General features: G+C 34.5%; 1 protein-coding gene across 9 annotated transcripts in view; it reads right to left on the bottom strand.

The window, feature by feature from the left end:
• LOC126692428 (receptor like protein 22-like) overlaps positions 1 to 20,253 on the bottom strand; it is a 28,573-nt gene that overhangs the window by 986 nt on the left and 7,334 nt on the right. The window contains exons 1-2 of one of the 9 annotated variants that reach the window (XM_050388044.1): positions 7,410 to 7,555; positions 4,297 to 7,272 (exon numbers count right to left, since the gene is read on the bottom strand). The exons of 1 other annotated variant lie outside the window; for it this stretch is intronic. In XM_050388044.1, coding sequence (XP_050244001.1) covers positions 4,472 to 7,210 — 2,739 coding nt within the window. In that variant the 5' untranslated portion in view covers positions 7,211 to 7,272; positions 7,410 to 7,555 and the 3' untranslated portion in view covers positions 4,297 to 4,471. Of the gene's footprint in view, positions 1 to 4,296; positions 7,976 to 20,253 lie in introns of those variants that run through there. 7 more of the 9 variants (XM_050388037.1, XR_007645020.1, XM_050388041.1 and 4 more) reach the window with 7 other exon arrangements.

Genomic DNA, 20,253 nt, shown 5'->3' with positions numbered 1-20,253 from the left:
GCCTTCCAGGTAGAAAAGGATTTTCTTGGAAGCTGACCAGTAAAATTGTTTGAAGCTATGTCTATAATCTGAAGCATCGGCCAGGTGGCATTCGGCCCATAACAACCAATGGGCCCGAAAAATTTGTTAGATCGCAAGACAAGGACACGTAAGCTGGATAAGTTCCTCAAGTAACATGGGAAGACATCCTCAAAATGGTTGTTCCCTATGTCCAAGACCTCCAAATTTGGGCAATTGGCCAGAGACTCAGGTAACTTTCCTTCTAGTAAATTTCTGTTGAGACTTAGAGTTTGTAAAACACAATTGCCTAGAAATATGTCAGGTATTGGACCAGCGAGGTGGTTCCTCCTTAGATTCAGAACCCCTAGAGTCTCACTTATTGTGTTGAAGCATTGAGGAATGGCGCCACTCAAGGAATTATTAGATAGATCAAGAACTTGAATATAACTAGCATTGCATAATGATCGAGGTATATTCCCATGGAAGTTATTGCTTGAAAGAGATAAGAAAATTATGAAAGTAAGGGAGATACCAATGCTAGTTGGTATAACAGAGCTGAAGTTATTCATTGAGAAGTCCAGATATGAAACTCGTGGGAGATGTGTGAGTTGCCCCTGGAGTTGGTTGGAGTGAAGGTCTAGGACACTTAATTGAGAAGGAAGATTCCAGAAAGGCCCTTGTAGAGTCACAAGGCGGTTATATGAGAGATTTAGGTACATAAGATTATTAGATTTCCAAATCCAATTGGGTATCTCTCCAGGAATCTGGTTGCGTGAAAGGTCTAGAGTGACTAATTTGGATTGGTTTTTCAAGAAATCAGGGAATTTGCTCAATTTGCAAGAAGCCAACTTCAATGTGCTAAAATGGGGAAAGAGCAAGGAAGAAGCAGTACCATTATAATTGATTGACAACTGGTTGTAAGAAAGATCAAGATTTGATAGATTGCGTAGATTCTGAATCTCATCAAGCTGGAAGGAGCCATTAAATTTGTTGGAAGAAAATGAGAGGAATTTAAGACCTTGGAGCTTGAAGACAGACACAGGTAAGGGCCCTTCCAAGTTGTTGCTACTCAAATCAAGGATGTTCAATGAGTAAGAAGAAACGTTAAATCCCTTGAGTCCACCAGAAAATTTGTTGTTCAAAAGTTGTAGTTTCTGCAGAGATGGATGGGAAAACAGGGACAATGGAATACTCCCTTCAATTGAATTGTAACCCAAGTCAAGATTCACCAGTTTTATAAGCTCTTCCCACTGAGTGGAATTAATACTACCTTCCAGATTATTATGGGAAAGGTTTATCTCTGTCAGATTCTTGGCCATGCTGAATGATGGAATCTGTCCGTTGAATTCGTTCAACGACATGTCCAAATAAATTAACTGAGTAAGTTTTGCCATAGAATTCGGGATTGATCCACTGAAATTGCATCCAAAAAGATCTATTGTGGACAACATTTTAAGGTTACCAATAGAACCTGGCAGTGCCCCTGAAAATTTTGTACCACTAAGCAGCAGTGACCGAAGAGAACCATTTGGAAGAAATTCTGGCAAAGAACCTTGAAGTAGTTTATTATATGATAAGTCAAGCATCTGCAGCGTCAGAACCTTGAACATCTTTTCTGGAAATGTTCCATTCAATCCACAAGAACTGAGACCCAAGGAAGTCAAATTCCTGAATTTAGCAAAAAATTCTGGAACTGGAGCATTAAAGGGATTACTATCGAGACGAATAATTGAGAGGGAGTGAAGCTTCGATAAGGAGGAATTAAAAGGCCCTGAAAGATAACAATCAGACATGCTCAACACCCTTAGATTTGGCACTGATGAAGATAGGGCCTGACACCATTCATTCCCCGGCGCTGATATATTTACACCATCAAGATAAAGTTCCTTTAGCTCCCCAAAATTCTGAACTAGCGTAGCTAAATCTGGGTTCTCAAATTTCAGCATGGAAATACTCAAGAAAGAAAGGGTAGACAAATCGAGAGTAACCAACCTTGTGAGACGTGAAATCGCATTTGGAATCTGCCCTACAAAGCCAGCATTTGACAAATTCAAATAACCCAACTTCGTCAGACTGCCAAACTGAGATGGAATCGCAGAAGAACTCAAGTTGTTATAAGCCAAATTCAGAGTCTGAAGGTACTGGAGACTGAAGAGGCTTGAATTGTGAAGTCCACCCGTGATGGATTCGTTGAACAGGTTGAGACCAATAACATGTCCCTCCTTGCTGCAGGTTACACCTTCCCAGGAACAGCAATTTGAACTTGTATTCCAGTACACTAGTGTTTTGGAAGAGTTTCTGTTGAATATGAGGTTGTTCTTCAATCCGATCAACAAGTCTTGCTGATCGGTACTACATGTATGAGACACCACGAAGATGCCAAAGTTCAGGAAAACTGAGCATATGGGTATGTAGAAAAGCCATGAAAAGAGTGAAATTCTCATTGGGTGCTGTAAAAAAAGCACAAAGCCTTAAAATAAAAACACCCTTTTTAACGCACCTAGGCTACAATTGAGAATCATTGCTATTAAGGTCGTGACTCTGTGTGTTGCAATAGCGAAGATGATATATGTTAGCTGCCAACTAGAGAAGAGAGACTTTTTTGTGTGTATTTATTCTACCTTTGTTTTGTGGTGGTGGGGTAAGCAGGTGTTGATCATGGGAGACTCGATGTCAATTTTTACCTGTACGATTTTTGATCATTAAAAAGGAAGTAAAAATATATTCATTGTGCACTCTCTGAACCAAGAGGAATTTTGAGAGTTGGGCTACACATTTTTTTCAGGAAAGTCCAATATTGGTGCTTTCCCAAAAGCCCAATCTTAGTTGTGGCCCTGAGATGCTTGAATCAATCTAGACCCCTGAATCATTGATTTCTCAACAAGTTAAAAAGCCAATTGAACTGGGGTCAATTTACTTTGTTTTTATTTGGCTAAGTCTGAGGTCACTTAACTCAATTTAGACTCCTCAATAATTGATCCCTCAATAAGTGAGAAAGCTACTTTGGTCAAGTCTTAGTCAGGTAAGATAGTCATGGTTGGTCCCCTGACCCTTTTTCATTACGGGGAAAAAAATTACATCTTGTGCACAAATTTCTCATTTTAGTGAATTTTAGGAGAAGTGTTTGGCAAACAACTTTATACCTAATTTTTGTTTTTTCTTTTTTAGTGAGACTGATTTTCGAAATCAAACTCGCAATCAATCATTTTTTTTATGAGAGGCACTTGCCATCAAACCAATGACTTCTAAAGAAAATAAAGGCAAAAATACAATTTATACTTGTTAACTTACTTTAGTCCTCTAAATTTGAAGTTGTTCATTTTAGTCTAGTAACTTTACCTCAAAATCATTTGCTTCTTTTTTTCTTTTTTTTTTTTAATTAATGAAAATCATTTACTTCTTTAAGTTTGAAAGTTGTCATTTTAATCTAGTAACTTGACTCAAAAATCATTTTATTCCTTTAAGTTGGTGGGTTTGAGTGATTTTTGGACAAAATTACTGTACTAAATGAGTTCTTAAATGACCAAAATGATTTTTGGATAAAGTTACCAAGTTAAAATAACCAAAATTAAACTTTTTTTTTTTTTTTTGAGAAACAACCAAAATTAAACTTAAAACACTAAAATGATTTTTAGGTAGAGTTAACAAACTAAAATAACCAACTTCAAACTTAAAGTACATAAATGCCTTTTGGGGGCAGTTTTTTTTTTTTTGAGAAACTTTTGGGCACAGTTAGTTAGTATAGATTGTATTTTTGCCAATGAATAGATGAAAATGATATGGCAATGAATAAGAACTTTTTGCTAACTTACCAACGACAGACCGTTTTCCTCAAACAGCCAATCGCTTTTGCCAATATGTGAAGGTCCAAAACTCAAAACGTTCAGTTGAACTCCGAGCTATGCATATTGCAGAGCTAACATGAATCTAATTATGAAACCAGCAAGAACTAGACCATGAGAAACAGCTCAAATATGTAGATTGTGTACAGTGTAGGAATATCATGAGGATCACAATTGCATTGAAGAAAACAGAGAGACTTCAACTAATAGAGGACTTCAACATATATTGCAAAAAAAAAAAAGGTTTTCTTGTTTGTACTCAGGTATTGATGCTCAAAAATTCTTGGTTTATATATAGAGATTCATTGTGCAAGTTATATGCATGAATGCATGTGTTTCATAGACAAATTTAATATGTCGCTCACCTGTTTGTTGAAATTCCTGAATGAGCATTAGCTTGAGTCTGACGTGCTTGCTTTTTATATAGCAACCACACAAACAAACCCAGTTCAGATTTAGATAAAAAGAACATTATTCCCAAGCCAAAAAGGCTACAAGCTGGCATTATTCAAGTTATGTGCTCATCTCATCACCCCATCATTTGGGTTGATGATTCTCTATATATCTACAAAAGAAAACGTCCAAAAAATGAAAAAAAAAGGCATTAAGGGTTGGCTATGATGATGTAACTATGAAGAAGATGAGGATGTAGAGGAAGAAGAAGAAAGTGGGGGTGAGTTATGGCATGCACACATAGGGTCATGGATGACCCTTGTCCTACTAATGTCGAGTTTAGAACAAATAACACAGTACTGGCCACGAAATTCTTCATCTTCCATTTCATCATCATCATCATCGTCTTCACTGTCTTCTGTGTTCTCATCTTCAAGATCTTCCTCTGCCTCGACCTTTGCATTATAGCAGCCAGTGTAAGACAGTCCCATCATTGGAAGAATAACCAGAAGAATCTTATCAATGCTATCATCGTGCCATTTTCTTCCTTTCTCCCAAAATGTTAAGGGAGCAACAACAACTGCTGCTCCAACCCCAAAACCCAATCCGGTCAGTATGAACTGCCAATCAAATCCAATCAAAGTGGTTGAACTAGTGCCTTCAGATTTTTGTGTTGCTGAAGGTGGTGGAGCAGTACCATTTGTGCAATTTTTCACCAACGGGGATCCACATAATCCTCTGTTCCCTTCATATGAATCATTTGTAAACGTAGCAAATTGCTTGCCTTGTGGAATTGGCCCCACCAATTGATTGAATGAAAGGTTTAGGAATGAAAGGAAAGTAAGACTATCTGCGAGTTGTACAGGGATCTCCCCTGTAAGGTTGTTGCTTGACAAGTCCAATGATTCCAATTGAGTCAAGTTGCCCAGAGATGGTTGAATGTGGCCTGTAAGAGCATTATGTGAGAAGTTGAGAAGACGTAGTGACTTGAGCTCTCCTATTTCTTCTGGTATTGTCCCATTAAGATTGTTGCAGGATACATCAATTGAAGTGAAAAGAGTTAAAATCCTAACCAGCTCAATGTCTAGACCTTTAATGGTAACTCTTATCATATCTTGATAATAATTTTGACTGAATTGTAGGATTCCAAATTGGAGGTATTGAATTCGTGACTGGGCATGATCCATCATTGCCTTCCAAGCAAAAATGGATTCTCTTGGAAGTCGACCAATAAAATTGTTTGAAGCTAGGTCAACAATTTGAAGCATTGGCCAAGAGGTATTTGGCCCTCCACAATCAATGGACCCATAAAATTGGTTAGATCGCAAGATAAGGACATGCAACGAGGATATGTTCTTCAGGTAACATGGGAAGGCATCCTTTATCTTATTGTTCCCCAGGTCCAAGACCTCCAAACTTTTGCAATTCCCCAAAGACTTTGGTACCACTCCTTCTAATAGGTTTCCATTGAGGTTTAGAGTTAGTAAACCACAATTAACTGGAAACGAATCAGATAAATTGCCACCAAGTTTGTTCCTTCTCAAATCCAACACCCCGAGAGTCTCAGTCATTCCATAGAAGCATTGGGGAATAGTGCCATTCAAAAAATTATTGCGCAGATCAAGAACTTGCAGATATGGAGCATTGCATATTGATACAGGGATACTGCCAGATAAATGATTGTTTGAAAGATATAAGAGAGAAGCAACACTGAGGGAGCTGAGAATGCCAGCAGGTATAACAGAGCTGAAATTATTCCCTGAGAGATCCAGATATGTGGCAGATGGTGGGAGAGTTGGGAGTTGCCCCTGGAGTTGGTTGGAATGAAGATCTAGGATAGTTAACGTAGAAGGAAGATTGGGCAAAGGCCCTTCCAGGTGGTTATACGAGAGATTTAGGTAAAGAAGATTAGTAAGATTCTGAATCCAGTTGGGTATATTTCCAGGAATCTCATTATTTGAAAGGTCTAGCATGGTTAATTTGGATTGGTTTATCAAGAAATCAGGAGAAGTCTTCAATTTGCAAGAAGCCAATTTTAATGTGGAAATTTGGGGAAAGGACGATGATGAAGAAGTTTCAATATACTCAATCGATAAGCTGTTGTAGGAAAGATCAAGATTGGAAAGGTTTCTCAACTGCTGAATCTTATTGAGCTGCAAGGAGCCGCTAAAGTTGTTTGAAGAAAGTGAGAGAAGCTTAAGACCTTTAAGTTGAAAGACAGACGTTGGTACTGGCCCTTCCAAGTTGTTGCTACTCAAATCAAGGGTGTTCAGTAGGTGAGAAGAAACATTAAATCCAAGCCGACCATAAAATTGGTTGTGGAAAAGTCGTAATATTTGCAATGATGGAAGGGAAAACAGGGAGGCCGGAATATTCCCTTTAAGTGAATTGTTACCCAAGTCAAGAATCACCAGATTCAGAAGATCCTTCCAGTTAAGGGAATCAATCTTACCTGTTAGATCATTATGGGAAAGGTATATCTGGGTCAACTTCTTGGCCATGCTGAATGATGGAATTAGTCCGGTGAAGCTGTTTGATGACATGTCCAAATAAACCAATTGAGTAAGATTTCCCATAGACTTCGGTATTGATCCACTGAAATTGCATCCAGAAAGATCTATTCTGGACAACATTGCAAGGTTACCAATAGAATCTGGCAGTGCCCCTGAAAATTTTGTACCACTAAGCAGCAGTGACCGAAGAGAACCATTTGGAAGAAATTCTGGCAAAGAACCTTTAAGTAGTTTATTATTTGACAAGTCAATTGTCTGCAGTGTTAGAATCCGGAAGACTTTTTCTGGAAATGTTCCATTCAATCCACAAGAACTGAGACCCAAGGAAGTTAAATTTGCGAAATTTGCAAAAAAAACTGGAACGGGAGCATTAAAGAGATTAAAATCAAGACGAATAATTGAGAGAGACTGAAGCTTCTGTAAGGAGGAATCAAAAGGCCCTGAAAGATAACAATTAGACATGCTCAACACCCTTAGATTTGGCACTGAAGAAGATAAGGCCTGACACCATTCGTTCCCTGGCGCTGGTATATTTACACCATCAAGATAAAGTTCCTTTAGCTCCACAAAATTCTTTAACAGCGTAGCTAAATTTGGTTTCTTAATTTCCAGCATAGAATAACTCAGCAAAAAATAGGTAGACAAATCAAGGGTAACCAACCTTTTCAGGTTCGAAATCTCTGAAGGAATCTGCCCCGCAAAGCCAGAATTAGACAGGTTCAAATAAAACAAATTCGTCAGATTGCCGAACTGAGATGGAATTTGTGAAGAGTTCAACTTGTTGTAAGACAAATTCAGGGTCTGAAGATAATGGAGACTGAAAAGGGGACTTGAATTGTGAAGTCCACCCGTGATGGATTCGTTGAACAGGTCGAGACCAACAACACGTCCCTCCTTGCTGCAGCTTACTCCTTTCCACAAACAGCAATCAGAAAACTGAGTTTCATTCCATTGCACCAGTTTTGTAGACAAGGTACTATTGAATTTGAGGTTGTTCTTCAGTCCGATCAAAAAGTCTCGCTGATCGCTAAGACATGTTTGAGATTGAGACACCACAAAGATACCAAAGTTGAGGAAAAGTGAGCAAATGGGTATGAAGAAAAGCCATGAAAGGAGTGAAATTCTCATTGGGGTCTGTAAGAAGAAAGACTCATACAGTAAAGAATGGAAGAGATGATGAAATGACTTGTTGTGGATTCAAGAGAGAAAAGGCCCATGGAACATGACCTTATTTTTGACCTGTGGCTAGAGTGGGGCCGCTACTGAAAGTTTGTGTGGACTTTTGGGGTAGAAAAACAGAAGCAGAGAACCAAAAGCCAAAAGGCAAGACAAGAAAGAGAGCGATTGAGATAGAGAGAGAGAGATGAGATTGGTTTTGTTAGGTGAGATTAATCATAGTCCAGAGAGAAGAGCCGTCGTCAAAGAAAAAACGCGTATTTGTTTGTGTGTAACGTTTGGGCTGCTTTTGTTTTTTCTGAATCCTGATGATGATGGCGACTTTCCGAGCTTTTGTAATTTTTTTTGAGAAAAAGCTTTTGTCATTTAATACGACAGAAGAAGATATAATGGTAATAAGGCGGGGGTGGAGGTTTGATCCGTCACTCTCAAGGAAAGTGGGTGAAAGGTTACATGAGGAAGATAGGCATGGCAACTAGTGTAGAGGTAGAATTCTGGGCTTTGAGAGATGGTCTGATATTGGCATCTCAAATGGGAATAAATAACATTGTTGTGGAACTTGATGCAAAAGTAGTCATAGACTTGGTTTGTGCTATTAATTCTCCTAACAGATATTATACTCCTCTCCTAAATGACTGCAGGACCTTGCTCACCCGGTTTCAAGGCATGAGGATCAGGCATGTGTACAGGGAAGGGAATAAATGCACGGATATGCTTGCTAGGGAAAGCTGTTGGTTAAATGATGATTTTGTAGTTCTTGAAAGTCCCTTGTCAAATGAACTATGTATTTCGTTAGATGCAGATTAGGGTGGCATGTACTCTGTAAGGCTTGTAGCCAACTCTCAGCCCACGTTGGCGAGTTAATTTATGGAATTATCCTTTTAACCCAAAAAAAAAAAAAAAGATATAATGGTAATAGAGTGTCACAATTAACATATTTTTTAAAGGGTCCGGTTAATGTGTGTCTTTAGGGCACATATTAAGCTTTTTATTTTTGAAAATATTTTCTCAGGAATTGAAAAAGCTGTCATTACTTTTTCAATTCTCAAGAAAATTTTTTCCAAAAATGAAAATTAATGTGTGCCCTAAGGACACACATTAGTAAAATCATTTTTTAAATAAGAGTTATCAATTTTTTTTTTTCTTTAAAATCCTAAAAAACAGTCACTTAGTCCTAACTCCTAAAAGGTAACTAGCTATTACACATCCTAATCGTAACAAAATTTTGAAATGCTAAAGACTCTCATGTTGCAAACACAATTTTTTTTTTAATTCAATTTTTTAAATGGTATTTATGTAATATTTAATCCTAAAAGATAGGCATTTAGTACATATCCATAACTAAATTTTAGCATGCTTAAAAAAGCTATCCAAAAAAAAAAAAAAAAAAAAAAAAACTAAGAAGGGCTGTCAACAATTCCTTTAATATTTTGAAAAAAATTGTATATATATATATTTTTAAATGTGCAGTGAAAGGCACAACAAAGGACAATACTTTTCATATGGAAAAAATGTGATTGAGAAAAATGAAGCTAAAGTGTAACTGTTTCAATTAATTGAAAATGTAGTGTTACACAAGTTAATAAATACAAGCATATATAGGTACGACATTTACAAAAAAATGGTTTTTAACAACTACTTGATAGATTGACTACCACCTCGCTCACCCGAATTCATTCAATGTGCCTGCTATGCAATCTAACAAAATAGTTAGACATGTATATTTACCAAATTATCCTTTAGTTTTATCTTTACTTAAACCTAGAGAAATAGGGGTATTTTGAAACCAAAAAAAAAATTCGGTCTAAATAGGGGAAGCCCCTTAAATAGAAGTATAGATTTCTCTATTTTCAAAACCAGTTCATCTATCTATACTACTATTTAAGGGGCTTTTCCTATTTATTTTTTATTTTTTTCAAAATACCCCTATTTCTCTCGATTTAAATAGAGATAACTAATGGATAATTTGGTAAAAATACATGTCTAACTTACACTAAAATATTGCCTACAAATTAGGAACACTCTCCCACTAACCCACTTTTATTGTTTTTTTAAAAATACTTTATTATTATTAATAAATAAAAACACCCCATGCACTGATAGTTTTTTTTTTTTTTTTTTAAAAAAAAAAAAACTAATGTATTGATAAAAAAAACTAACACACATGCTTATAAAATGTGGGTGTTGAAACACATCTATTAAAAATGCATAATACTCATTACACCCTTAGATTTTTTTGTGATTGAAAAATGTGGTAATCCCAAATTATAATGGATGCAAATTATTAACTTTTTCCCAAAAAAAAGAAGAGCCTTTGGGCACGTGCGTGAGAGCGTGCTTAGAGGCTAGTATCATTTAAATTTTTAAATTGTATTTTCTTGAAAAAAGAAAAAAAGAAAAAAGCAAAAAGAAGTTGGAGTGAAAGGCATGACAATTGTTATGGATAATTAATTAATTTCACAGGGAAGAGATGTGATTGAGAAAGATAAAGCTAAACGGTAGGAGTTTCAATTAATGATATGTACATTAATTTTCAAAAAAATAAAAATAAAATAAATTGAATCCAACATAGAATTACACAAATTGATAAATATAGGCATAAATATGATTTTTTTCTTATATACCAAAAAAAAAATAAAAAAATAAATAAAAGACTTTAACAACCACTTGATAGATGACTGCCACTTTATGTGAGCTTTGAATTATACAATAATTTTGTAAAGTGTCTCACTCAAACTCATCCAATGTGCCCTTTACGCAATTCAACAAAATTGTTGATATGTCACCCTAAAAAAAAAGACAAAAAGAGAGAGTAAGGATTAAATATAACTACTTTCTCTAAGTAATCAATTAACGTATTAATTATATTGTAATCGTATCCAAATTGCATAGTTCGTCAAGTTTAATGCACCAAAAAAATAAAAAAAAAATACTGTTTAACGTATTAATTATATTGCAATCTTATCCAAATTGCACAATTTGTCAAGTTTAGTACTATTTTTTCATTGGTTGAGATTACAATATAATTAATATGTTCATCTTTTTTGGTTAATAGTAGAGTAAACCAGTTTGATACTTATCCAAATAGCAAAGAAGTTTTTTTTTTTTTTCTACAAAGACTTTTATTAAAAAAACAAACTAGAGCACTAGCATTGAAAAATGCTAAAGCCATATTTAAAGCATTTTTAACACTGTAGAGGATAAAATCACTTACATCAAAGAATGCTAAACCGCACTATTGCAAAAAATTTTGCAATAGTGCTACAGTACAATTCTAAGTTTAGAATTGTACTGTAGCAGAATGTTAAAAGAAATATATATATTTTATTCGCTCCTCTCCACTCAGAAATCTTCTCTCTCTCTTCCTTCTCTTCTCCGTTTCTCCATCTCTGCTCTTTCCTCTCTACGAACCCAAACGCCACCTCTGCTCTCTCTTCCTTCTCTGTTGGGTCCGGTGTTTAGGTTGTGGTTGGGTTGTGGGTTGATCGGTGGGTTGATCGGTGGTGGGTTGATGATATTTTTTGAATGGGTTTGCTCCGGTGGGTTTCGAATAGGCTGGGTATCAAATCGGCGGTGTGGATTCAGATCGGTGGTGGGTGTGGTGGCCGTTGTTGGCTTTGGTTTGATGGTTTGTGTGTGGCTGTGTGTGGGTCACTGTGTTGGTTCTCTGTTTTTTTTTTTTTTTTTTTTTTTTTTTTTTTTTTTTTTTTTTTTTTTTTTTTTTTTTTTCTGGCTATGACCGGTGCTTAAAGGGGTTGTGGGTGGTGGTTGGGTTCGGGGTTTGGGTCGTGTTTGGGTAGTGGTTGGGTTGTGGGTTGATCGGTGGTGGGTTGATGATATTTTTTGAATGGGTTTGCTCCGGTGAGTTTCAAATGGGCTGGGTTTCAAATCGGTGGTGTGGATTCGGATCGGTGGTGGGTGTGGTGGCCGTTGTTGGCTTTGGTTTGATGGTTTGTGTGCGGCTGTGTGTGGGTCACTGTGTTGGTTCTCTGTTTTTTTTTTTTTTTTTTTTTTTTTTTTTTTTTTTTTTTTTTTTTTTTTTTTTCTGGCTATGACCGGTGCTTAAAGGGGTTGTGGGTGGTGGTTGGGTCCGGGGTTTGGGTCGTGTTTGGGTAGTGGTTGGGTTGTGGGTTGCTCGGTGGGTTGATCGGTGGTGGGTTGATGATATTTTTTGAATGGGTTTGCTCCGGTGAGTTTCAAATGGGCTGGGTTTCAAATCGGCGGTGTGGTTTCTGATCGGTGGTGGGTGTGGTGGCCGTTGTTGGCTCTGGTTTGATGGTTTGTGTGTGCCTGTGTGTGGCTCTGTTGATGGGTTTGTGTGGTTCTGTGAGAGGAGCTGGTGCTAGAGGTTGAGGGAGGCTGAGGAAAAAAAAAAAGAAACGGTTGGAAAGCCTAGGAAAGTAGAACTGAAAAAAAAATTGGTTAAAATGAAATAATAAAAAAAGATTAAAGAATAATATTTTAATAAGAATAGAGTTTTAGGATGTGGGAGGTATTGTAAAATGGGATGGTATAAGTAATAAAGTGGCTTTTTGGGATGGTATAATAGTATAGCATAGCATTTTTCAATGCTAGTGCTAAGACACACAGAGAGTATCCTCCAAAGTTCTACGTACTATAATATTGCAATCTTATCCAAATTGCACAAAGCTTTTTTTTTTTTTTTTTTTTTAACAAAGTTTTATGTACTATAATATATTATAATCAATTTTTTTTTTTTTTAAAAACAAAGTTCTACGTACGTACTATAATATTGTAACCAAAGAAAAGCAATGAATATTCTATTTTGTAATCAGAGAAAAGCAATGAGTATTCCAATTTTTTTTAGGTAATGAGTAAGCTTTAACCCACAAACGCATATCATACAAAACTAAAATAAAATAAGGATAAGGAAATATGGAAATAAAGAAAAGTACTTCAGAGTCCACATAATTAGAATAAGGAATAGCAAAAGTAACATATCCGAATTCAACAAAAACCAACAACAAATTGCATAATCCTCATCAATAGACAAATTGTCGGTGACTGTGATAAAAAAATAGTGTTAGAAGACTATTTATTTCTTTATTAAAAAAAGAAAAAGAAAAGAACTATGTACAATAACATGCTTGTTGTTTTTCTAAAAAGAAAAAAAGGAAAAGAGACATACCTGTTGAGATGGAAAAGCCTTTTTTTGTTTGAGCAAGAACAATTAGAAAAGATCTCTTGTTTTTATAAGTAGAGTTTCTTTTTCTTGAATCTATTTATGCAGTGACTGTAACACTTTACCAACCTTGATTAAGAAAAATAAAAATTATCACAAAAAATACATATCATGTGTAAATATTTATGTAAAATGAAAATAAAAATTAGAAGAGACAAACTAACCAAAATTGCAATTAGATAACACATCCGCTATGTAAGTCTCATAGCTTTTAAGCTTAATTAATATGCTGTAAACATCAAATTCCAAAAGAAGTTATAGATTAGTGGTATTAAATAGAATTTGGTGACAGAGGTTCCAAAAACATAAAAGCTTAATTTATCTAACATGAACGGAATGAAAATGATGAGTAAATACCTTTTTGAGTGGTTTTCTTTGGCACGTAGTCACCTATTACTGAAATGCAAAAATGTTTGTTCCTCTTAGTATAAAAAGCAGGGACTTGAGGATGGAGATGGGAATTAATTTTTTTTTTCAATGGAAGAGATGGGAAGTAATTTGATAACATTATAACTGCATAATGATAATGGGGAGATTTAAATTTGTTGGGTAGAAGTTTGGAGTTGTGTGTATGACTAAAATGTGGGTGTACGGCTGGTTTTTTTTTTGGTTGTAATAATGGTAGATGTGCTTTTTTTTTTTTTAATCAATATGGCAGATGTGCTTTTACAAAGAAATGTGTGTTTGTTTTAATTTTAATTTTTTTTATAAATGGATAAAACAATTTGAAAACCATCAAGAGTGGTCCTGTTTTATAGGCAACATTTTAGTAGGAGTTAAAGATGTGTCTAGTTATTAATTAAAACAAAAAACAAAAAAAAAATGGTATATATCTATTTAGTTTAGTTTAGTTTTTTATTTTTATTTTTTTATTTAGTTTTGTTTTTGGATAAAGGTGGGATTTTTTTTATAGGAAAAAAAAAAACAACATTGCTGGGTTGTTTAACTTGTTTTTCTATTTTTTTTTTAAAAAGAAACAATAAATATATAGTTGCTTTGAAGAAGTGGATTAGTGGAAAAGTGTTCCTATTTTGTAGGCAATGTTTTAGTGCAATTTAGACATGTATTTTTACCAGATTATCTTTTAGTTTTATCTCTATTTAAACCTAGGAGTGTAGGGGTATTTTGGAACAAAAAAAATATCTCGTCCCATCTCCATCCCCAAGTCCCTGCTTTTTGTACTAAGAGGAACAATAGTAATAGGTGACTACATGCTAGAGGAAGCCACTCAAAAAGGTATTTACTCATTATTTTCTTTCCATTTATGTCAGATAATTTAAGCTTTTATGTTTTTTGAATCTCTTTCACCAAATTCTATTTAATACCACTGTTCTATAGCTCCTTTTGGAATTTGATGTTTACAGCATATTAAGTAAGCTCAACAACTATGAGAGTTACGTAGCCGATGTGCAGTTAACGGCAAAAATGTAAGTATCTTTCATGACCTCTATTTAGAATGCCTCATGCATGTTGGGTTTTCTGTATTATGTTTATTTTTATGAGTTGCCATTCACTATTTACTTTCCTGTATCTAGTTTATATTTCGTTTCCTTGCTTTGTTACCATTATCCTTTATATACCATTATTTTGTCTTCCAAAAAAAAAAAAAACTCACGTTTTCTTATATTCTTGTTACACTCTCATGTTTCTTATATTCCTTTTTATTTTTAATTTTTATTATATATAACTACATTTTTTATATTCCTCTGTTTTGTTCAAATATGAGTTCTTATCCTGTTACACTCTCACGGTTCCTTTTTTTTTAATAACCACGTTTCTTATATTCCTGTGTTTTGTTCAAATATGAGTTCTTATATAATATATGAGTTCTATTTGAAATCAAATTTTCTTATATTCACGTTTTTAAATATGAGTTCTTATATTCCTAAATGTTCCTAAATGTCATCACATGCAATTCAATGGATCAATGCAAATTATTCTTAACATTACGGTATTTCCCTAAAACCAAAAAACAAAAACGTAACAATAAGAGAATGTTTGCTTTTCAGCCTTTATACAGTTATAATTCATGCAAATTATTAAATTTTACCTAAAAAATAGAAAAACTTCTAAGCATGCGCATGAGAGCGTGCTTAGAGGCTAGTGATTAATAATGAATATTGAATGGTAATGCCATGGTCATTGGTCACGCTTACATAATAAATTATTGGGGAAATTGCAACTTACCCATATGTGGTTTGGCTAAAATTTAAGTTACTTACCTGTAGTTTGAAATTTGACACTTTAACCACTTGAGATCAACTCAGTTAATTTTTTGTAATCCACTTTTATCAAAAAAGAGTAAAATATGTAATTTTTCACCACTTTTTATGTCTTTTTCCTCCAAAAACACAAAAAAACATAAAAATACAAGATTAAATAAGATAAAAAAATAATCCAGCGGAATACTTGCATCATGAGATTTCAAACCACAAGTAGGTAACTTAAATTTTGGTCAAACCGTAGGTGGGTAAAGTGTCAAATTTCAAACCACAGGTAGGCAACTTAAATTTTGGCTAAACCATAGGTGGGTTGGTTGTAATTTGCCCATTATTTATAAAATTTATTATGTTTTAACCGTCAACATCTAATATATATATATTTTATTAATATCATCGTTGATAACCAGGACAAATGATCAAATAATTCAAGAGTACAATGATGAAATACTTCACAGTTCAAACCAATAAGTGCAAACCATTAAATACAAAAATATGACATAAGATGGGCTAAACTTCACGAGTAAAGCCTCTTATTATTAGTTCCAAAATTTATTAAAAAAAAAAAAAACTATTGAGTAAAGTCTATCGAATTTAAAAAAAAAAAAATGCAATCAATGTGAATTTTGGTTAGCTCAACAAACAAAATCTCTTATTATATAATGAGACTAATTGCTTAAGGAATAATGTTTTAGCTAGTTATGATTATAACTCGTGATGATAGTTGAAAATTATTAGGTAAATTATAAGTACACATTATTCTGCATATCTTACACCAATAAATACAAGTCATTATTCAATGATGCTATGCTAGGCAAGCAAGTTTGGTGCTTATTGCAAAATCAAGACTCTCTATTTTTTAAGTTCTTCAAAACAAAATTTTCCCTCCATGGGACCATTTTTGATGCTAAGGAAAATAAAGGGTCTTTTGCTTGGAAAAGTATTTTGAAGGGAAGAGATGTCATTAGGCAAGGGTTAAAATGGAGGATAGGGAACGGTTCTAAGGTTCGTATTTTTAATGATGCTTGGCTGCTTGGACATCGACAAGGCAAAGTTACATCCCCTGTTGCAGATGGCCAAGCTGATGCGATGATTTCTATGTTGATTAATCATGAGAGTATGTGCTGGAAGGAAGATGGGATTGATAGGCTTTTATACCCGAGGAAGCAGCAGCCATCAAGGCCATTCCCCTTAGTTTGTTGAATTGGGAAGACCTTCCCTTTTGGCCCCACACTCGTGATGGGATCTTCTCGGTTAGGTCCACATACCGCCTACTATTGGACCAAGCTGAAACAGAGATAGAAGGTAGCTCAAGTGCGGGGGAAAATCTGAAGGTATGGAAGTCTATTTGGAGCCTATGAGTACCTAACTGGGTGAAATCCCTTATGTGGCAAGCTGGGACAAACTCTATACCAACGCGAGCTAATCTGGTCAAAAGGCAAGTTTTAAATGATGCTTTATGTCAGGAATGCAAGCTTCATCCAGAGGATACCATGCATGCACTCTGGTCTTGCTCGAAACTGAACGATGCATGGAAAGTCCACTTTAATCAACTACAGGCAGCCACGGTATATAGCGTCTCCTTCCTCGAAATTATTGATAGCGCCTCACTTGAAAAAACATCCTTCGATCTTTTTGCCATGATGGTCTCTGCAATTTGGATTCAGCGCAATAAAGTTCGTGTGAGCGTAAAGCGACAATTCCATTGGGGCAGATACCTTCCTCGGCCTATGATGCTCTGTAGGAGTTTCATCAGTTGCGTCCTACGCATGCTACGATCCTGAGGACAGCTCGTGTTGTGCGTTGGAGGCCACCCCTTACAACCTGTGTAAAAGTGAACTTCGTCGGAGCGGTTTTCTCACAGGATGGACTAGTTGGCATCGGCATCATAATCCAGAATGAACAAGGATTAGTTATGGCTGCTCTCTCACAGCAAATTCTACTATCTACTTTGGTGGAGATGGTGGAAGTGGTAGTAGCTCGCCAGGCTTTGGTTTTTGCTAAGAAACTCGGTTTTGACAGGGTGATTGTGGAAGGAGATTCTGCAAGCACTATTTCCTCTATTAATGGAGGTCACATGGATCACTCAGCTTTGGGACATGTACTGTTGGATATCAAATATTTATTTTCTAGCTTTTCTTACATTTCAGTTCAGCATATTAATAGAGAAGGGAATGTGTGGCACATAAGCTTGCGCGGCGGGTTGCAAGGTTTCCTTTTCTGGTTTGGATGGAGTCTATTCCACCAAACATTCTTGATGTGTACCAACTTGATTTGCTGAGAATGCAATAATATGATCACTACCTCTGAGGGGATTTTTCTCAAAAAAAAAAAAAAAAAAAAAGGTTAAGTAGTATTTCAACTTACTTGCTATTATTTAGTATGGAGTATGATGTCAACTATAATTAGGTAGAACTTTTAAAATTTTTTTTTTTAAAGATAATTACTCAATAAGGATATAGAGCTCTATTATCTTCTTTTCTTTTCATTTTTTAAAGAAAGAAATGGACATTACAATTGTTTTTTAGATTGGTAAAGCTTAATTTTTTAAGTCCTTTCTAAAACCTTATTTTGAAACCAGCCTCTGAGCACGCGCTCACGTGTGTGCTAAGAGGCTCTTCTTTTTTTTGGTTAATAATTTGCATCCATTATAAATTAGGATTACTATATTTTTCAATTAAAAAAAAACCTAGAGGTGTGATAAGTGTTATGCGTGGAGAAAGGTTAATAATTTTAATATTTGGTGCAAACACATAACACTCATCGCACCCCTAGGTATTTTTGTGATTGGAAAATATAGTAATCCTAATTTATAATTGATGCAAATTATTAACCTTTACCAAAAAAACGTGCGTGCTCAAAAACTAGTATGTCGTAATTATCACGCGTTTCTTAGAGGCTCTTTTATTTTTTTGGGAAAAAGTTAATAATTTGCATCAATTATAATTTGGGATTACTACATTTTCCTATCACAAAAAAACTTAGGGGTGTGATGAAGAATTATTTCACATGCAAAGACCTTTTTTTTTTTTGGGTTACTTTTCATCTGTAAATGTTTTCTTAACAAATAAACTTAACAGGAGAAAAGGAAGAAATAATGACAATGAAAAAAAAATGGGAGAAAATTGCATTGTAAAATATGTGAAAAATGTTTACCTTTGACTTTACAAATAATAATAAATTAGATTAATGTTTACCTTTGACTTCACGCATAACACTCATCACACTCCTAGGTTTTCTTGTAATTGAAAAATATAGTAATCCTAATTTATAATGGATGCAAATTATTAACTTTTACCAAAAAAATAAAAGAGCCTTTGAGCACGCACGTGAGCATGAGCGAATACTCAGAGGCTAGTGTTAATAATGAAAATCTATATAGTGCTAACAAAAGAATTATAGATAAAGATAAAGATAATTTAGAAGAAATCAAACCTAAAAGAGAAAAGACTTGAAGCAACATAGAGATAAGTTTCTCAATTACATGCTCTTTCTAAGAATAATGCCATCATTGACCTATATGGTAGCCAGAGTAAGTCTCTCTCTCCCACCCTCTAATTTCATAATGATTATAAAATTAAGAAAACAATTAAAATATATGAAGTAAATTATTAATTACATAAAAACAAAAGGAAAATATAAAATAAACTGATACAAACACAAAGGAGAAAGAAGCCAATGATTTGAAATATTATTGACCATGGTCAATAAAAAAAAAAAAAAGCAACGTGATATGTGTTAGAGAGTTGGAGATGGGAAGTAATTTGATAACATCATAACTGCTTAATAATTGCTTAATGATAACGGGGACATTTAAAATTGTTGGGTAGAAGTTTGGAGTTGTGTTTGACTAAAATTTGGGTGTACAGTTTTTTTTTTTTTCCAATAACGGTAGATGTGTTTTTTTTTTTATCAGTACAGGAAACATGTGTGTGTTTTAAATTTTTTTATTTTTTATTTAGAAATAGATAAAGCAATTTGAAAACCATTAGGAGAGAGGTCCTCTTTTGTAGACAATGTTTTAATGGGAGTTAAAGAAGTATTTTTACCAAATTTTGCCCCTACTTAAACGTAGGCTGTAAGGGTATTTTGGAAAACAAAAAAAATCCGGTTCAAACGGGGGAAGCCTCTTAAATAGTAGTATAGACACATCTTTTTTAAAATCTCCCTCTTGCTCTCTGTGTGTGTGCACAACTTTTTAAGCCGCACTACTTCTTTATCAAAAAAAAATGTGTGCCTTGTTATGAGGAGTGCTACGTCTACAATATTTTCACAACAAATCATAGGCGGTAAGTTATTATTGGTTTTAATTTGAATCCACAACTTAAATTACTTTTTTGCCTACCCATAACAACCAATAACAACCTACCACTTAAGATTTATTGTGAAAGTGTTATGAAAATATTGTGGACATAGCAATTCTCTTATATTATAGGAAAGATTTGGTATTTCATGTATTTGACATCAATTATCATTTCTTACTTGGTGAAGTAAAATGATAAATAACATTGTATACAACTTAAATAAAAGGAATAGGAAGATATTGATTCAAAAAATGAACTATGAATCAAGCCAACAAATCAATCATCATTATAATATAAATTTAAAATGAATAGGGTCGCGATGTTAACCAATGGCTTAAAATCGTAAATAATAAGAGAAGTGTTCCAAAAGAATAGACTGGATGTTGGCATTGATTGCTAAATGTACTGAGGATGTGAGGTTTTGACAATAAGTAATTATTAGGTATTCTAAAGGAAAGTGACGTGGTGTTTCTTCCTTTTACATTGACGGTGAATTTCAACATGAATTCTCATAAATGTGAGAAAAAGATGATCCCAATCATTTGGGTTGATGAGTTCATATTTATCTATTAAAAAAAAAAAAAAAGAAGAAAAAATTTAAAA

Source organism: Quercus robur, chromosome 7 (assembly GCF_932294415.1).
Source record: "Quercus robur chromosome 7, dhQueRobu3.1, whole genome shotgun sequence".
NCBI lineage: Eukaryota > Viridiplantae > Streptophyta > Magnoliopsida > Fagales > Fagaceae > Quercus > Quercus robur.
This window is presented reverse-complemented; position numbering and strand designations above follow the sequence as displayed.